Here is a 12688-nt window from a genome sequence, read left to right on the forward strand (position 1 = left end):
CTCCCTCGCCGCTGCTAGCTTGTCAGTAATATCTTTCATACTCACAAGTGGGAGGACATCGTGGTAGGGGCAGGCATTTGGCACAGTGGCTAAGTTGCTGCTTGGGACACCTGCGTCCCCTATCAGAGCGCCTGGCTTCCAATCCCGGCTCCCCCGACTCCAGCTTTCTGCTAATGCACCCTGGGAGGCGGCTGGGAGACCCGGGTGTTTTCCAGGCTTCTGGCTTTGGGCCAGCCCAGCCCCAGCTGTTGGAGCATTTGCGGGGTGAACTGGTAGATGGAAGAGCTCTCGCTCGCTCGCTCGCTCGCTCTCTCTCTCTCTCTCTCTCTGCCTTTCACATAAATACAAATTATTTGAAAAATGCCATCTACACCTCTGACTTCAGAGCCCTGCTGCCTCTCACTGGGCGGGGCGGGGCGGGGCGGGGCAGCCCTCCCGCACCCCACTCACGGGGTCTTCAGCGAGGGGCCAGAGTTTCCTCCATCACTTTCAAGTCGTGGGTTGCAGAAGTAATGCCCTCCCTAAGGTATTTTAGGGCTGCGCTTGTGGCCTGTGGTTAAAAATGACAGGGGAGAGCAGCCAGGGCTTTAAGGAAGGGCGGCTCCGCTGCTTGGGAAGCTGCTGGCACTTCCCATGCCAGGGCTGGGAAGAGTTGTGCACTCGGCAAACAGGCGTCAAGACAAGCCGCTGGCTGCCGCTTCCGGTGTAGAGCCTAACGATTGTTCCAAGTTTCTAGCTATTTATTTTGAGACTCAAAGAAAGAGACAGAAACTGACAGGTTGAGAGAGAGTTCCTGTCTGCTGGTTCCCTCTCCCGTACTCAGACTGGCCAGGGCAGGGCTGGGCTGAAGCAGAAGCCAGGAGGCTGGGAGCCCTACCCAGGTCTCTCGCGTAGGCGGCAGGCGCCTCCCCGGGTGCAGCTGGCAAGGAGCTAGTCCGAGGAGGGAAGCCGGGACCGGAACCCAGGCCCTGCCATGTGGTCGTGCCTATCTTAGCTGACATCTTAACCACTGGAATTTCTGAGCAGGCCTTTCATGGTTGATATTTTTGTGGAGGATGACGTTAGTTCTGTCCCGGGTGGCTACCACGTGCTTGAAGACACGCGCTCTTGTCTCCTCACACAGCCCTGGCCCGCGAGAGCGCAATGGTCCCCATTCTGTAGAGGAGGAACTGGAGCACAGAGAGGCCAAGGAGCTTGCCCAGCGTCACACAGCTGCGGGGTACTTGGGGCAGGGGCAGGCCTCGAGCTGGGTGCATAGCCGAGTGTTCGTATCCCACACTCCTAACTCACCCCCCGCTGCCCATCAGAATTGAAGGGATCTTCACTGTCTGTCCAGAGTGAGCTTGTGGGGGGTGGCTTTTTCCATAGTCCTGCCTCCCGCCCCCATGGATATCAGCTTCGTCCTGATGCTCTGCCCGTGTCCCTGTGAGCAGGAGCTGCCCTGCACACCTCCTCCTGGGTCTCCGGGGCCAGGAGCAACTCCCAGGGCCTGGTGGGGACTGGAGGAGCCAGTGGCGAGGGCCTCTCCTAGTGGCAAGCTGTCGGAGGGGGCTCCCTGCAGCGGAACAGAGCAGAAGCCTGTGCAAACTCCCGTGTATCCAGAGAGACGCAGCGTGCGTGAGGGCAGCTATGCACAGTGAGGGGCGTCCCACGCTGCATCTCCAGGTGGCTCAGCTGGCCTGTGGCCCCAGGGGAGGTCCGAGCAGCCGAGGCCCTCGTGGACAGGTCGAAGGTGCTGAGGTCGCTGGGCGGGGACAGGGAGGCAGATCCCGGAGGGACACGGCGCTCTGTAAAAATGTCCCGGGACTGTCCGCTGGGAGAAAGAAAGCTGTCCGTGTGGCAGCTCCGACCGGATCGCGAGTGGCAGGGGTGACAGTGGGTCACGGAAACCCAAGTGTTACAAAGCTTGACTGTGCTGGTGACGGTGGCCTCGTCCCCCATTCAGTCATTCCACAAACAGGTAGTACAGGTTTATCACGGGCCAGCTCCGCTCTGCTGGAGAGAACTGGGTAGCTCCTGGGCCATAACTTCTACCCGTGAGGAGCTCACAGCCTGATGGGAGAGAGAGAGAGGCGTGGAAACAAAGGAATCGGGAGAGTTATGCGCAGAGCTTATACTGTGGTCCACACAGAGTGCTCTGGGGCCCTGAGCAGAAGGAGCAGCCGTGGGACCGAGGACAGGCTCCAGGAGCACACCTGACCTTGGAGCGAGGCCTGGGGGCAGGCATTCAGGTGGGAGGAGGACAGCTGGACAGCTGTTGGGTCTGGCCTTTGTCATCCTGAGCCCAGCAGCCCCTCGGGGAAGCCGGGGCAGCTGGTGCTCTGGGCACACAGTGGAGAGGTCATCGGGGCTGCCTTTGGCTGCAGAAAACAAAACCCCACCAGCAGTGGCTGGAGCTGCTGCCACGTGCGCTGTAGTCACTAGAAGTCTGGGGCCAGGGTGCTGTGGTGCAGCGGGTAAAGCCGCCACCTGCAACACCAGCACCCCACATGGGCGCCAGTCCAAGTCCTGGCTGCGCCACTTCTCAACTAGCTCCTGCTAATGCGCCTGGAAACACAGTGGAAGATGGCACCCACACGGGACACCCAGATAGAGTTCCTGGCTCACGGCTTTGGCCTGGCCCAGCCCCATCCATTGCAGCCACGGAGGGGCGTGAACCAGCAGATGGAAGACCTCCCCCCCCCCGCCGCCCCCGCAGTCTGGAGGCTCAGCTGTTGTCCCACGAAACTCTGATGACTCCCTCCGCTCTTCCCCGCCCTAGGCAGGTGGAGTCACCCTTGGGGGGAGGGGGTGCAGAGCAGAGTGGAGCGCCCAGGTTTAGGGGCGCCCAGGCTGGCTTTGCATCCCAGGCCTGGGGTGAGTCACTGACCTCTGGGTGGGGGGGTAGTGACGCCACAGGAGGCGCACCCCGCTTTGCACGCGGGCCAACCCTGTGCTGTGCGTGCCAGCTGTGTTGTCATGGTGCGGGGTGACGCTAGCCAAGGGGAGGGACCACGCAGGTCCTGAGCTCAACCCAGCCAGCTGGGCCAGGACTGCCTCAGCCCGGTCTCTTTTGTCTCGGTTCTTTCACCTCTAGTGGCAGCCGGGGCCTCCCACTGTCCAGGGCAGCTCCTGCGGGCTGGGTCGAGCCTGTTGGAGAGGCTCATCATGCTGTGATGGTCGAGAATCTGACCTCTACTCTGCAGCCTGCAAACTGTGGCCCCGGGCAAGTGACCGACTTCTCTGTGCCCCTCGACTTTTCCCACCTCTGTCCCCTGGGCTGTGTTGAGGGGGCCCTGAGAGTGAGAAGTGTTTCAGGCCCGGTGCACACGGAGTGTCGGGCAGCACGTGTGTGAACCGGGACCTGGCTGAATGAAGGCTGGCTTTCCAGGCTGAGCCCAGAGCCATGAAGAACGAGGCCCCTGGGGCTAGCGCTGTGAGGGTTAGGCTGCCACCTGCAGCGCCGGCATCCCATACGGGCACTGGTTCAAGTCCCGGCTGCTCCACTTCTGACCCGCTCCCCGCCAATGTGCCTGGGAAAGCAGCAGAAGATGGCCCAAGTGCTTGGACCGCTGCAGCCATGTGGGAGACCTGGATGAAGCTCCTGGCTCCTGGCTTTGGCCTGGCTCGGCCCTGGCTGTTGCAGCCATTTGAGGAGTGAACCAGCAGATGGAAGACTCTCTCTGTCTCTGTCTATCTCTCTGTCTCTCCCCTCTGTCACTCTGCCTTTCAAATAAATAAAAATAAATCTTCAAAAAATGGAAAAGCTCGGGTTCTGTACCCTTGGGCAGTGGGGCTCCTGGGTAATGTTTTTACAGAACAGAGCAGTTCTTGGTTTATCCCAGGGTCGCTGAGAACCGTGCTGACATGGGGATGTGTGGGGAGGAGGGAGAAGCCAGCATGGCAGCGGGGGGTCTGTGTGGCCTGCACCCGTGGAACTGCCCATGGCTGCCCCGAGCACCCACAGAAATGGCCACCTGCAGAGCTGCAGTGGGAGCAGGGCTGCCCCCGGACCATGAGGGCGGCTGTCTGGCATGGGGTCCAAAGCCAGGCCCGAGAAGAGGCAGGCTGGGACCAGGGCCTGACTGGCAGGAGCATGGTGAGGGGTGACAGTCCTTGGTGAGCACTCCTCTCTAGGCCCCAGTCGCCATGGTCTCCCGCGTGGGTGCAGGGCCCCAAGGACTTGGGCCATCTTCTACTGCTTTCCCAGGCCACAGCAGAGAGCTGCTGGATCGGAAGTGGAGCAGCCAGGACTCGAACCGGCGCCCATATGGGATGCTGGCACTGCAGACTGCGGCTTTACCTGCTAAGCCACAGCGCCAGCCCCCCTTTTCAACTCTTGACACTGTCTCCCAAGGGAAGAGGGGTAACCCTCATATTGGGGAGTACCAGGGGGCATCAGGGGATCTGTGGGGGACACAGCAGCCCCAGGTGTCCGGAAGGGACACCTCTGGGTCCGCGCAGCGCGAGCAGGCATCAGCTGCCTTCCCAGCCTCGCCGCCGTGTGGCCTTCTCAAGCTCTGCCTCCTTTCTTCATTGGTTGGGTGAGGCAATGCTGTGAATCTCCTCCCTTCTAGAACAGCCAGCGTTGCTTGGGAGCTGAATGGTGGCGGGGGGGGGGGGGGGGGCACGTAGGCCAGGCGGAGGATGAGGGAGTCTCAGGTTGGGGGCATGGGAGGGACCTGGTCCCTTTCGCGTTCCAGAGCATCCTGTCAGGGCCAGCGCAGGGCTCGGGGGCAGTGAAGTCAGAGGCAGCGTGGAGGACAAGGCAGTGGTGGGCAGAGGCTGCTGGGGGCTGCGGCAGTGGCAGAGGGGACATCAAGAATGGCTCTCGTGGGGCCGGCATTCTGGTATATTGAGTTAAGCTGCCACCTGCAACACCAGCATCCCATATGAGCATGAGTTCGAATCCCAGCTGCTCCACTTCCGATCCAGCTTCCTGCTGGTGCACCTGAGAAAGTAGTGGAAGATGGCCAGAGTCCTTGGGCCCCTGCACTCACGTGGGAGACCCAGAAGAAGCTCCTGGCTCCTGCCTGGCCCAGCCCCAGCCTTTGCAGCCATTTGGGGAGTGAAGCAGCAGATGAAAGGTATCTGTTTCCCAAATACCTCTCTCTCCCTCCCTCTCTCTCTCTCTCTCTCTCTCTCTCTCTCTCTTTCACTCTGCCTTTCAAATAGATAAATCAGAGAGAGAAGCCATGGCTACAATGGGAGAGCTTCAGGCACTGGCTTTGCATTTCACAAGGCGGCATTTACTGTAGGCTGAGTCGGGGTGTCCACGCCCTTCTGTCCGTGTGACAGGGTTGGCTGGCTGTGGCCTCTGAAGCAGGAGCAGGTTCTGCACGTCTGTGTGCTCAGCCCCACCCCCACCTCCTCTCAGAGGACTGCTCGCCCAGCTGGCCCTGGTTCACCCCGTCCGTCCAGGTGACTCAGCCTGTGGCTGCTCAAGACACAGAGAAGCCACACTCAGTAAACATCATTGAGGGGAAGGAGAGTGTGTCTTTGAACGCTTCCTTTTTTTTTTTTTTTAATTTATTTATTTTTGACAGGCAGAGTTAGAGAGAGAGAGAGAGACAGAGAGAAAGGTCTTCCCTCCGTTGGTTCACCCCCGAAATGGCCGCTACGGCCGGCACGCTGCACTGATCCGAAGCCAGGAGCCAGGTGCTTCTCCTGGTCTCCCATGGGGTGCAGGGCCCAAGCACTTGGGCCATCCTCCACTGCACTCCCGGGCCACAGCAGAGAGCTGGCCTGGAAGAGGAGCAACCGGGACAGAATCCGGCGCCCCGACCGGGACTAGAACCTGGGGTGCCGGCGCCACAGGCAGAGGATTAGCCAAGTGAGCCGCGGCGCTGGCCGAACCCTTCACTTTTTAAAATGATTCACCTGAAAGGCAGAGTTACAGAGAGAGAGAAAGAGATCCTCTGTCTGCTGGTTCACTCCCCAAATGTATGCAAAGGCCGGGACTGGGCCAGGCAGAGGCCAGGAGCCAGGAGCTCCATCCGGATCTCCCACGTGGGAGGCAGGGCCCCACTTGGGCCGTCTTCTGCTGCCTTCCCAGGTGCGTTAACAGGAAGCTGCATCGGAAGCGGGGCAGCGGACTCAACCAGCACTCCTATGGGATGCGGTGTCTCAGACAATGGCTTAACCCGCAGGGCCACATGCTGGCCCCTGTCTTTGAGCCTTTGTTCCTCTTGTCCCCCAGGCCGTAATCCAGGGAGACTGACCAGCCCGTCTGCCTCAGCCACCCTGGCATCCCTGTGGCTTCCAGGACCTGAGGGCAGAACTGGGGTCAGGCCAGTTCGTGGCCAGCGGCTCGGGTGCCACAGTTTTAGAGCTGGCTATGCGGGCTCAGCCTGGCCCCATATTCCCTCAGGATGGGCTCGCCTGCCCAGGCACACGGAGACTGCCCTCCTCTGTCCTCCAGCAGCCCAGGTTGAGGACCTGCTTTATCCTCTGGGGACCCTAGGGCGGCATGGTCTTGTCCACCGCTGCATCCCGTGCCTGGAGCAGGCCTGTGGTGAGTGAGGGTGCAGGAAAGGCATGGTGCTTCTCTTAAAGAACGTTGGTGAAGGCGTCGGCTTCTGTCTGCTCCCTGGCCCATCACAGGCTGATGCCCTGGGCGCCTCTCACACCGGAGCTCACGAAAGGCGGCCAGCCCAGTGCTCGTCCCCCAGCGGCTCCCCAGCAGATGGCCACGCGCACGGCTTATGTATTTGACAGGCAGAGTGACAGAGAAAGAGAGAGCGAGAGATGAGAGAGGTCTTCCATCCACTGGTTCACTCCCCAAATGGCTGGGCCAGTCTGAAGCCAGGAGCCAGGAGCTTCTTCTGGGTCTCCCACGTGGGTGCAGGGGCCCAAGCACTTGGGCCATCCTCCACTGCTTTCCCAGGCACATCAGCAGGGAGCTGGATTGTAAGTGGAGCAGCCAGGATTTGAACTGACGTCCAGACGGGATGCTGATGCTGCAGGGAGCTGCTTTACCTGCTGTGACATAGCCGTGACCCCCTGGCTGGGAACTCTGACCCTAAAGAGTCGCCGGGACATGAGTATTGTGCAGCTGGTGGGAGACATTTTCCTCAGCCGCTCTCAGGGCCAGCTGGAGTCCTGGAGCTGGGGTTGGGGGGCACTCACGCCCACGTCTGCACTCATCAGCTGAGGGTGGGGATGGGCGTGGTGGGCAGAGGGCAGCGCCCCCATGACTGAAGGTGGCAGCAGGAAGGGCTGGGAGTGTCCCGGAGGCCACAGCAGGAGGTGACACATAGTAGGGAGTGCCGGACACGTAGTAGGCCCACAGCAGCAGCCCTGTGGCTGTATAAGGCGCACAGAATCCTTTGGTGTGGCCGTGCCAAGGCAGCCACAGGCAATACTGGAAATAGGGTATGTCTGTTGCAGGCTGACTTTTAAGTTGATCGTTGTGCGTGGCCCGCGGGTGGTGTTACAGATGTCCTCGTGGCCCGTGGCAGCATAAAGGCTCCCACCCCACTCCACCCCCCATAGAGAATGGTTTGCGTGTCTCCTGTGACTTGCATCTACAAAGAAAGAATTGCCACCCCGTGTTATGCAAACTGTGGGCTGCTGTCTCTTGGTGGGGTGGGGGCATTCAATTCCCTGGAGAAGCTCGGCCTCAACCCCAATCCGTGGATGGAAACCGACTCAAATGGCCTGGGGAAGGGCGGGTTGCCTGCTGGGGATGGAGCCTTTGCCTCTGGGTAGTGACTGTCCCTAGAACACAGCAGAGGACGCTGGTACAGCAGGTGCCCTGGCGAGTGGGGGAAGGGCAGGGCAGAGGTTGGTTTACCCTCTGCTGTGCAACTCAGAAACACTGAAGTCAAAGGGATCACCTGACACACAGCGAGGAGCAGCCACCACGTTGTCGGCTGGGTCCTGTCCCCACTCACCCACTTCCGGGGAGGATGAGCCTCCACTTTCTTGGCTCTGGAAGGACAGGGTCACCCCCAGCCTCCCATGGCTGCTTCGGGAATCAGGAATCAGGGAGCAAATGGGAGAGTGTGTGTGAGAGGCACATCGTAGGAACACAGGGGTGTCCACTGCCTGCCCTCCCCTCCCCCCTCCACGCCTCGCTACTCCACTGTGGAGTTGACTCACCCAGGCCCAGACAGCCCTTTGTGACTGTGGTTTCTTGTCCTCAGAGAAAGCTACCGATGGCTCCCTGCAGAGCGAGGACTGGGCCCTCAACATGGAGATATGTGACATCATCAACGAGACCGAGGAAGGGTAAGGCACTCAAAGGCGGGGTAAAGGCGGGGTGGGGCCCAGACGGGGTTGGCGTAGACTCACCCTGGGCCCCTTGCCACAGAGCCCCTGCCCCACCCCTCACTGCTCTGACCATGACCACAGGCCAACCTCTCCGTGGCCCTAGATGCCGGCAAGGGCTACAGAGTTCCTCTGGGCCCCAGGTCCCCGAGCCCTACCTGGCAGGAATGAGCATTTCAGACATTCTGCAACCACGATTCGGGTCCAGAGGTGTGAAGTTCAAGGTCATGGCAGGTGTGCAGTGTGCCCCTGGGTGGCGCCACCGTGTGCAGCCCCTCTAAGCAGCAGCCTGTGTGCAGCCGCTCCCTCAGACAAGCAGAGGCAGAGACTCTGGCCCTGGGAGGTGGCGCCGGGTGTGCTTCTGCACTCTGGGCAGGAACCACATCAGGGACTCCCTCCTGCTGTCTGTGGGCAAGAACGGACTCCATCTCCCTACGGTTTGAAACCAGGGGGCCGCAGGAGGCATGAACGTGAAGCAGGATGGAAAGGCCGGTCGTGCGGGCGTCTCTGGTGCGGGTCAGGACGTTGTCCAGCTCAGAGCCGGGGAGTCAAGGCTTGTAACGCGGAGGGAGGTCTGGGGGCGTGGCTTCAGATCTCTGACCCCGTGTCACTGACCTGTTGTGACCGTGGACAAGTCACTTCGCCTCTCTGAAGCTCTGTGAGGCCCTTCCACCTGCAGCCCAGGTCCCTGGTGGGAGCTGAAAGGGGATGTGTGGTGGTCATCGTCTCAGCACAGCTGGGGGCGGGGGGCGGCACTGCCAGAGCAAGTGCTGCTGGTAAGTGAGGGTCAACGATCGGCAAGGACCTGTTCCCACGCCATACCTCACTGGGATAACCCACTTCCCCGCCCCACCCGTCCCTCTCAGGCAGGTGGGGGCACAGGCAGAAGAGGGCCAAGGCTGGTAGGCGCCTTCCAGCGCTTTCCTCAGCCGCTCTCGGGGCCGGCCCTGGAGCTGGGGTTGGGGGCACTCACACCCATGTCTGCACTCATCAGCTGAGGGTGGGGATGGGCGTGGTGGGCAGAGGGCAGCGCCCCCACAATGAAGGTGGCAGCAGGAAGGAGGCCACAGCAGGAGGTGACACATAGTAGGGAGTGCCGGACACGTGGCAGGCCCACAGCAGCAGCCCCCGGGCCAGGCCTGGCTCCGCGGGGAGTGTGGCCCTTTCCTCCAGGGCCCTCTGCAAGAAGTGGGAATGCATCCCCATAGAACACCAAGACGCCCCCAGGCCGGCGGTCAGGCCAAGAGCAGAAAGCTACTCCAGAGTGCACTGGGCTAGAAACTTCTCTCATGCTCTGGGCCCGGCTGCCGCCCGCCTGGAGCAGCATCCCCTGCCCTGCCCTGGCTCTCTGGCAGCCCTGACCAGGCGCATGGCTCTGACCCCGCTGCGGGATCCACTCCTGCCTGGGGCCGGGCCGGCCTCCAGACACCCCTGACTTAGCCGGTGGCAGCAGAAGCAGGACGGCCCCCTCGGCCACTCATCTGCCCGGGGACGTGCAGCCCGTGCTCCTGCCACAGGCGGGCGCCACAGGGGAGGTGTCCAAGGGGGCTGCCCGCCCGGAGGCTCCACATACACGGCCGTGCCCACCGCCGTACACCCCAGGGATGCTGGGAACCTGGGGCAGCGCCGCGGAGGGTGGGTTTCAGCTGGGCCCCAGGCTGTGGGCGTGGGCGTGAGAAGCCTTTGTGGTGAGGGTGAGGGTGTGAGCAAAGGCCGTTAGGCAGGCGAGCGTCCCTGGTCATACCTGTGCAGGGTGGGGGTAGAGGTGGCGGTGGAGTTATGGAAGGGACAGAGAGCAGGTGGCCTCTCACTGCCCTTACATGAATCCACCTTCCCTCCCCTCCCCCCACGCAGTCCAAGGCACTAAGCTCCTCCCGCCCCAGGGCCTCCGCCCCTGCTCTTGCCCTCCCCCACTGTTCCATCACCTCACATGGGATCCGCCACTGCAGAGGTCTCCCCCAGCCCCTCCTCCCCCAGCCCCTGGGTCTCCCCAGAACACGAGATCCCTGGAAGTGGCGTGCTTGGTGCTGTTCGTGTCCCCATACCTAGTGTGCTGCCCTGAACATGGGGGAGCTTAAGCCAAGTGGAGGCCAGGCAGGTGGGCGGACAGAGCACGGGAGGACAGGCCAGCGGGGCCAGCGCAGCCCGGCAGGGCCTCCCGCGCTCAGGCTAGCAGCCCTGCGCTGGGCTGGGAGGCTCCGCCCCAAGCCATCCGTCCTTCCGTCCTTCCCAGCCCCAAGGATGCCTTCCGAGCAGTGAAGAAGAGAATCGTGGGCAATAAGAACTTCCACGAGGTGATGCTGGCTCTCACGGTGAGTGCCCCATCCGTCTGTCCATCTGTCCGTTCATCCTGAGCCAGGACCTCAGGCCTGGGGGTCTCCTGCCCACCTGGGGCTGGGAAGGAAATGTCCACAGGCAAAGCTGTCTCCTGTGAGCAGTGCAGGTGCACGCGGATGGCGGGAGAGTTCTGCGGCGGGGGCACTGAGGCCACTGGGGCACATGCCCATGACGTAACAGTCTGGTACACCAGGCTTCCTGGGACACAAAGCCAGGCAGGCCACCCTGGGTGCTGCTCGGCTCCTGGACACCATGGAAGTGAACATGAAACAAATGCCAGTGGCTGAGAACAGCCTTGCCCACAGCCCCGAAGCAGTCCAGGGTGCCGAGCTAGCCGGGCGTGCCCGGCAGCCTGGCTTCAGGATGGGCCTGGCGGGGCGGGGCGAGGGGAGCGCTCTGTCCCCGTGGCTCTGCCTGCAGGGAACAGCCCCAGCAGCTCCTGCCGGGAAGTGGGGGCAGAGATTGGAGAAGGACTTTAGCCTGCTTGTCCTCAGGCCTCAGTGTCGCCAGGTGACAGACAGCTCAGGTGCCCTTTGATTTCCTCCTGGAGAGCCACCGTGTCTTGACCGTGTTCAGCTGGGAGGGGCATCAGGATGCTGCTGACACCAGTGCATTCCAGGCAGCAGCCCCCTCCACCCCGCCCCTCCGCAGCCACACCCAGAAAGGAAGCCCCCACGTCCCAGCGTTGTCCCCAGTTCTGCACGTTGTAGGACCTCGTTATAGGAAGTCCCACCTCCTCCGCTCGGCCTTCCTGTGGCACGGGGTAGGAGCTGGGAGAGTGCAGGGCCTGGGCCCCCCGCCCCGCCACGGTCTGGGGCGCTCAGTGGCACCCTGCGACCCTCCAGGTCCTGGAAACCTGCGTCAAGAACTGCGGGCACCGCTTCCACGTGCTGGTGGCCAGCCAGGACTTCGTGGAGGGCGTGCTGGTGCGCACCATCCTGCCCAAGAACAACCCCCCCACCATCGTGCACGACAAGGTGCTCAACCTCATCCAAGTGAGTGCCAGCGCGAGGGGGCGGGGCGGGGAGGCAGCCAGGGAGGGAGGCGCCCCTGCCACGTGTCTGCCCCAGGCTGTCGTTCTCACCTTTGGGCAGCCCAGCCGTTAGCCGATGTGCGTGGGGAGAGGCCTTGCTGTGGAGTGGGCTGGGCAAAGGTGGGACCAGCGTGTCCGGGAGGAAAGTTCTCGTGCCAGGTGCCAGGGCAGGCAGGCTGGCAGGGGAGAAAGCGAGCAGTGGTTACTGGCCGTGTCCCCTTGTCCCCTCTCAGTCCTGGGCTGACGCGTTCCGCAGCTCGCCCGATTTGACAGGTGTTGTCACCGTGTACGAGGACCTGCGCAGGAAGGGCCTGGAGTTTCCCATGACCGACCTGGACATGCTGTCGCCCATCCACACGCCGCAGAGGGTGAGCAGCCAGCCCGCGGGGCTCTGACCCTGACCTTGCCCGGAGGCCTCGCTGACGCTGCTTCTCACCCTCTAGACCGTGTTCAACTCCGAGTCGCCATCAGGACAGAGTTCTGCCAGCTCTGATGCCGGTCAGCGAGGGGACTCGAGCCAGCACATGGCCACTCTGCACACCCTGGCTGAACTCCCCGGCGACTCACCCATAGTGCCCACCCCCGAGCAGGTGAGCACACTGGGCTGAGGCAGGTACCAGCGAGGGCCCCCGGCAGCATGCACCTGTCTACTCCATCCTCACTGCAGCCCATCTCAGAGACCGGGCTCGGGGGGTCAGTGCACTTGCCCAGGGCACGCAGCTCACCAGAGACAGCCGGGGTTCAAGCTCAACTCCCACGACTCCGGGCAGGCCCTGTCCCGCACCACAGCTGTGCCCGGGGGTAGCCCCACTGCAGCCAGAGCAGTTCCACTGCGTCTGTGTGGCTGCTTCTGTGCTCAGCGAGGCTTTCCCTTAACCTGGGGTCTGGCTGAATCAGCCAACACCTGCGTACGAAATCAACACGCCACGTTGCCCCGAGATGCTGCCCACAGATCCCCAACAGGAAGGTTGAGGCTTAGGGGGCAGGTTTTCCCAGGGCTCTGCAATGAGCTTCGAAAGGTTACCCACCCCTGAGCGGGCCACACACGGGCACGGGTGGGCTGTGCCC

General features: G+C 62.3%; 1 protein-coding gene across 2 annotated transcripts in view; it reads left to right on the plus strand.

The window, feature by feature from the left end:
• The window catches only part of TOM1 (target of myb1 membrane trafficking protein), a 34494-nt gene that overhangs the window by 4935 nt on the left and 16871 nt on the right, over window positions 1–12688 (plus strand). For both annotated transcript variants that reach the window (XM_017342114.3, XM_017342115.3), the window contains exons 2-6: window positions 8127–8211; window positions 10484–10562; window positions 11433–11582; window positions 11854–11988; window positions 12064–12210. In XM_017342114.3, coding sequence (XP_017197603.3) covers window positions 8127–8211; window positions 10484–10562; window positions 11433–11582; window positions 11854–11988; window positions 12064–12210 — 596 coding nt within the window. The remainder of the gene's footprint in view (window positions 1–8126; window positions 8212–10483; window positions 10563–11432; window positions 11583–11853; window positions 11989–12063; window positions 12211–12688) is intronic.

Source organism: Oryctolagus cuniculus, chromosome 11 (genome assembly GCF_964237555.1).
Source record: "Oryctolagus cuniculus chromosome 11, mOryCun1.1, whole genome shotgun sequence".
Taxonomy (NCBI): Eukaryota; Metazoa; Chordata; class Mammalia; order Lagomorpha; family Leporidae; genus Oryctolagus; species Oryctolagus cuniculus.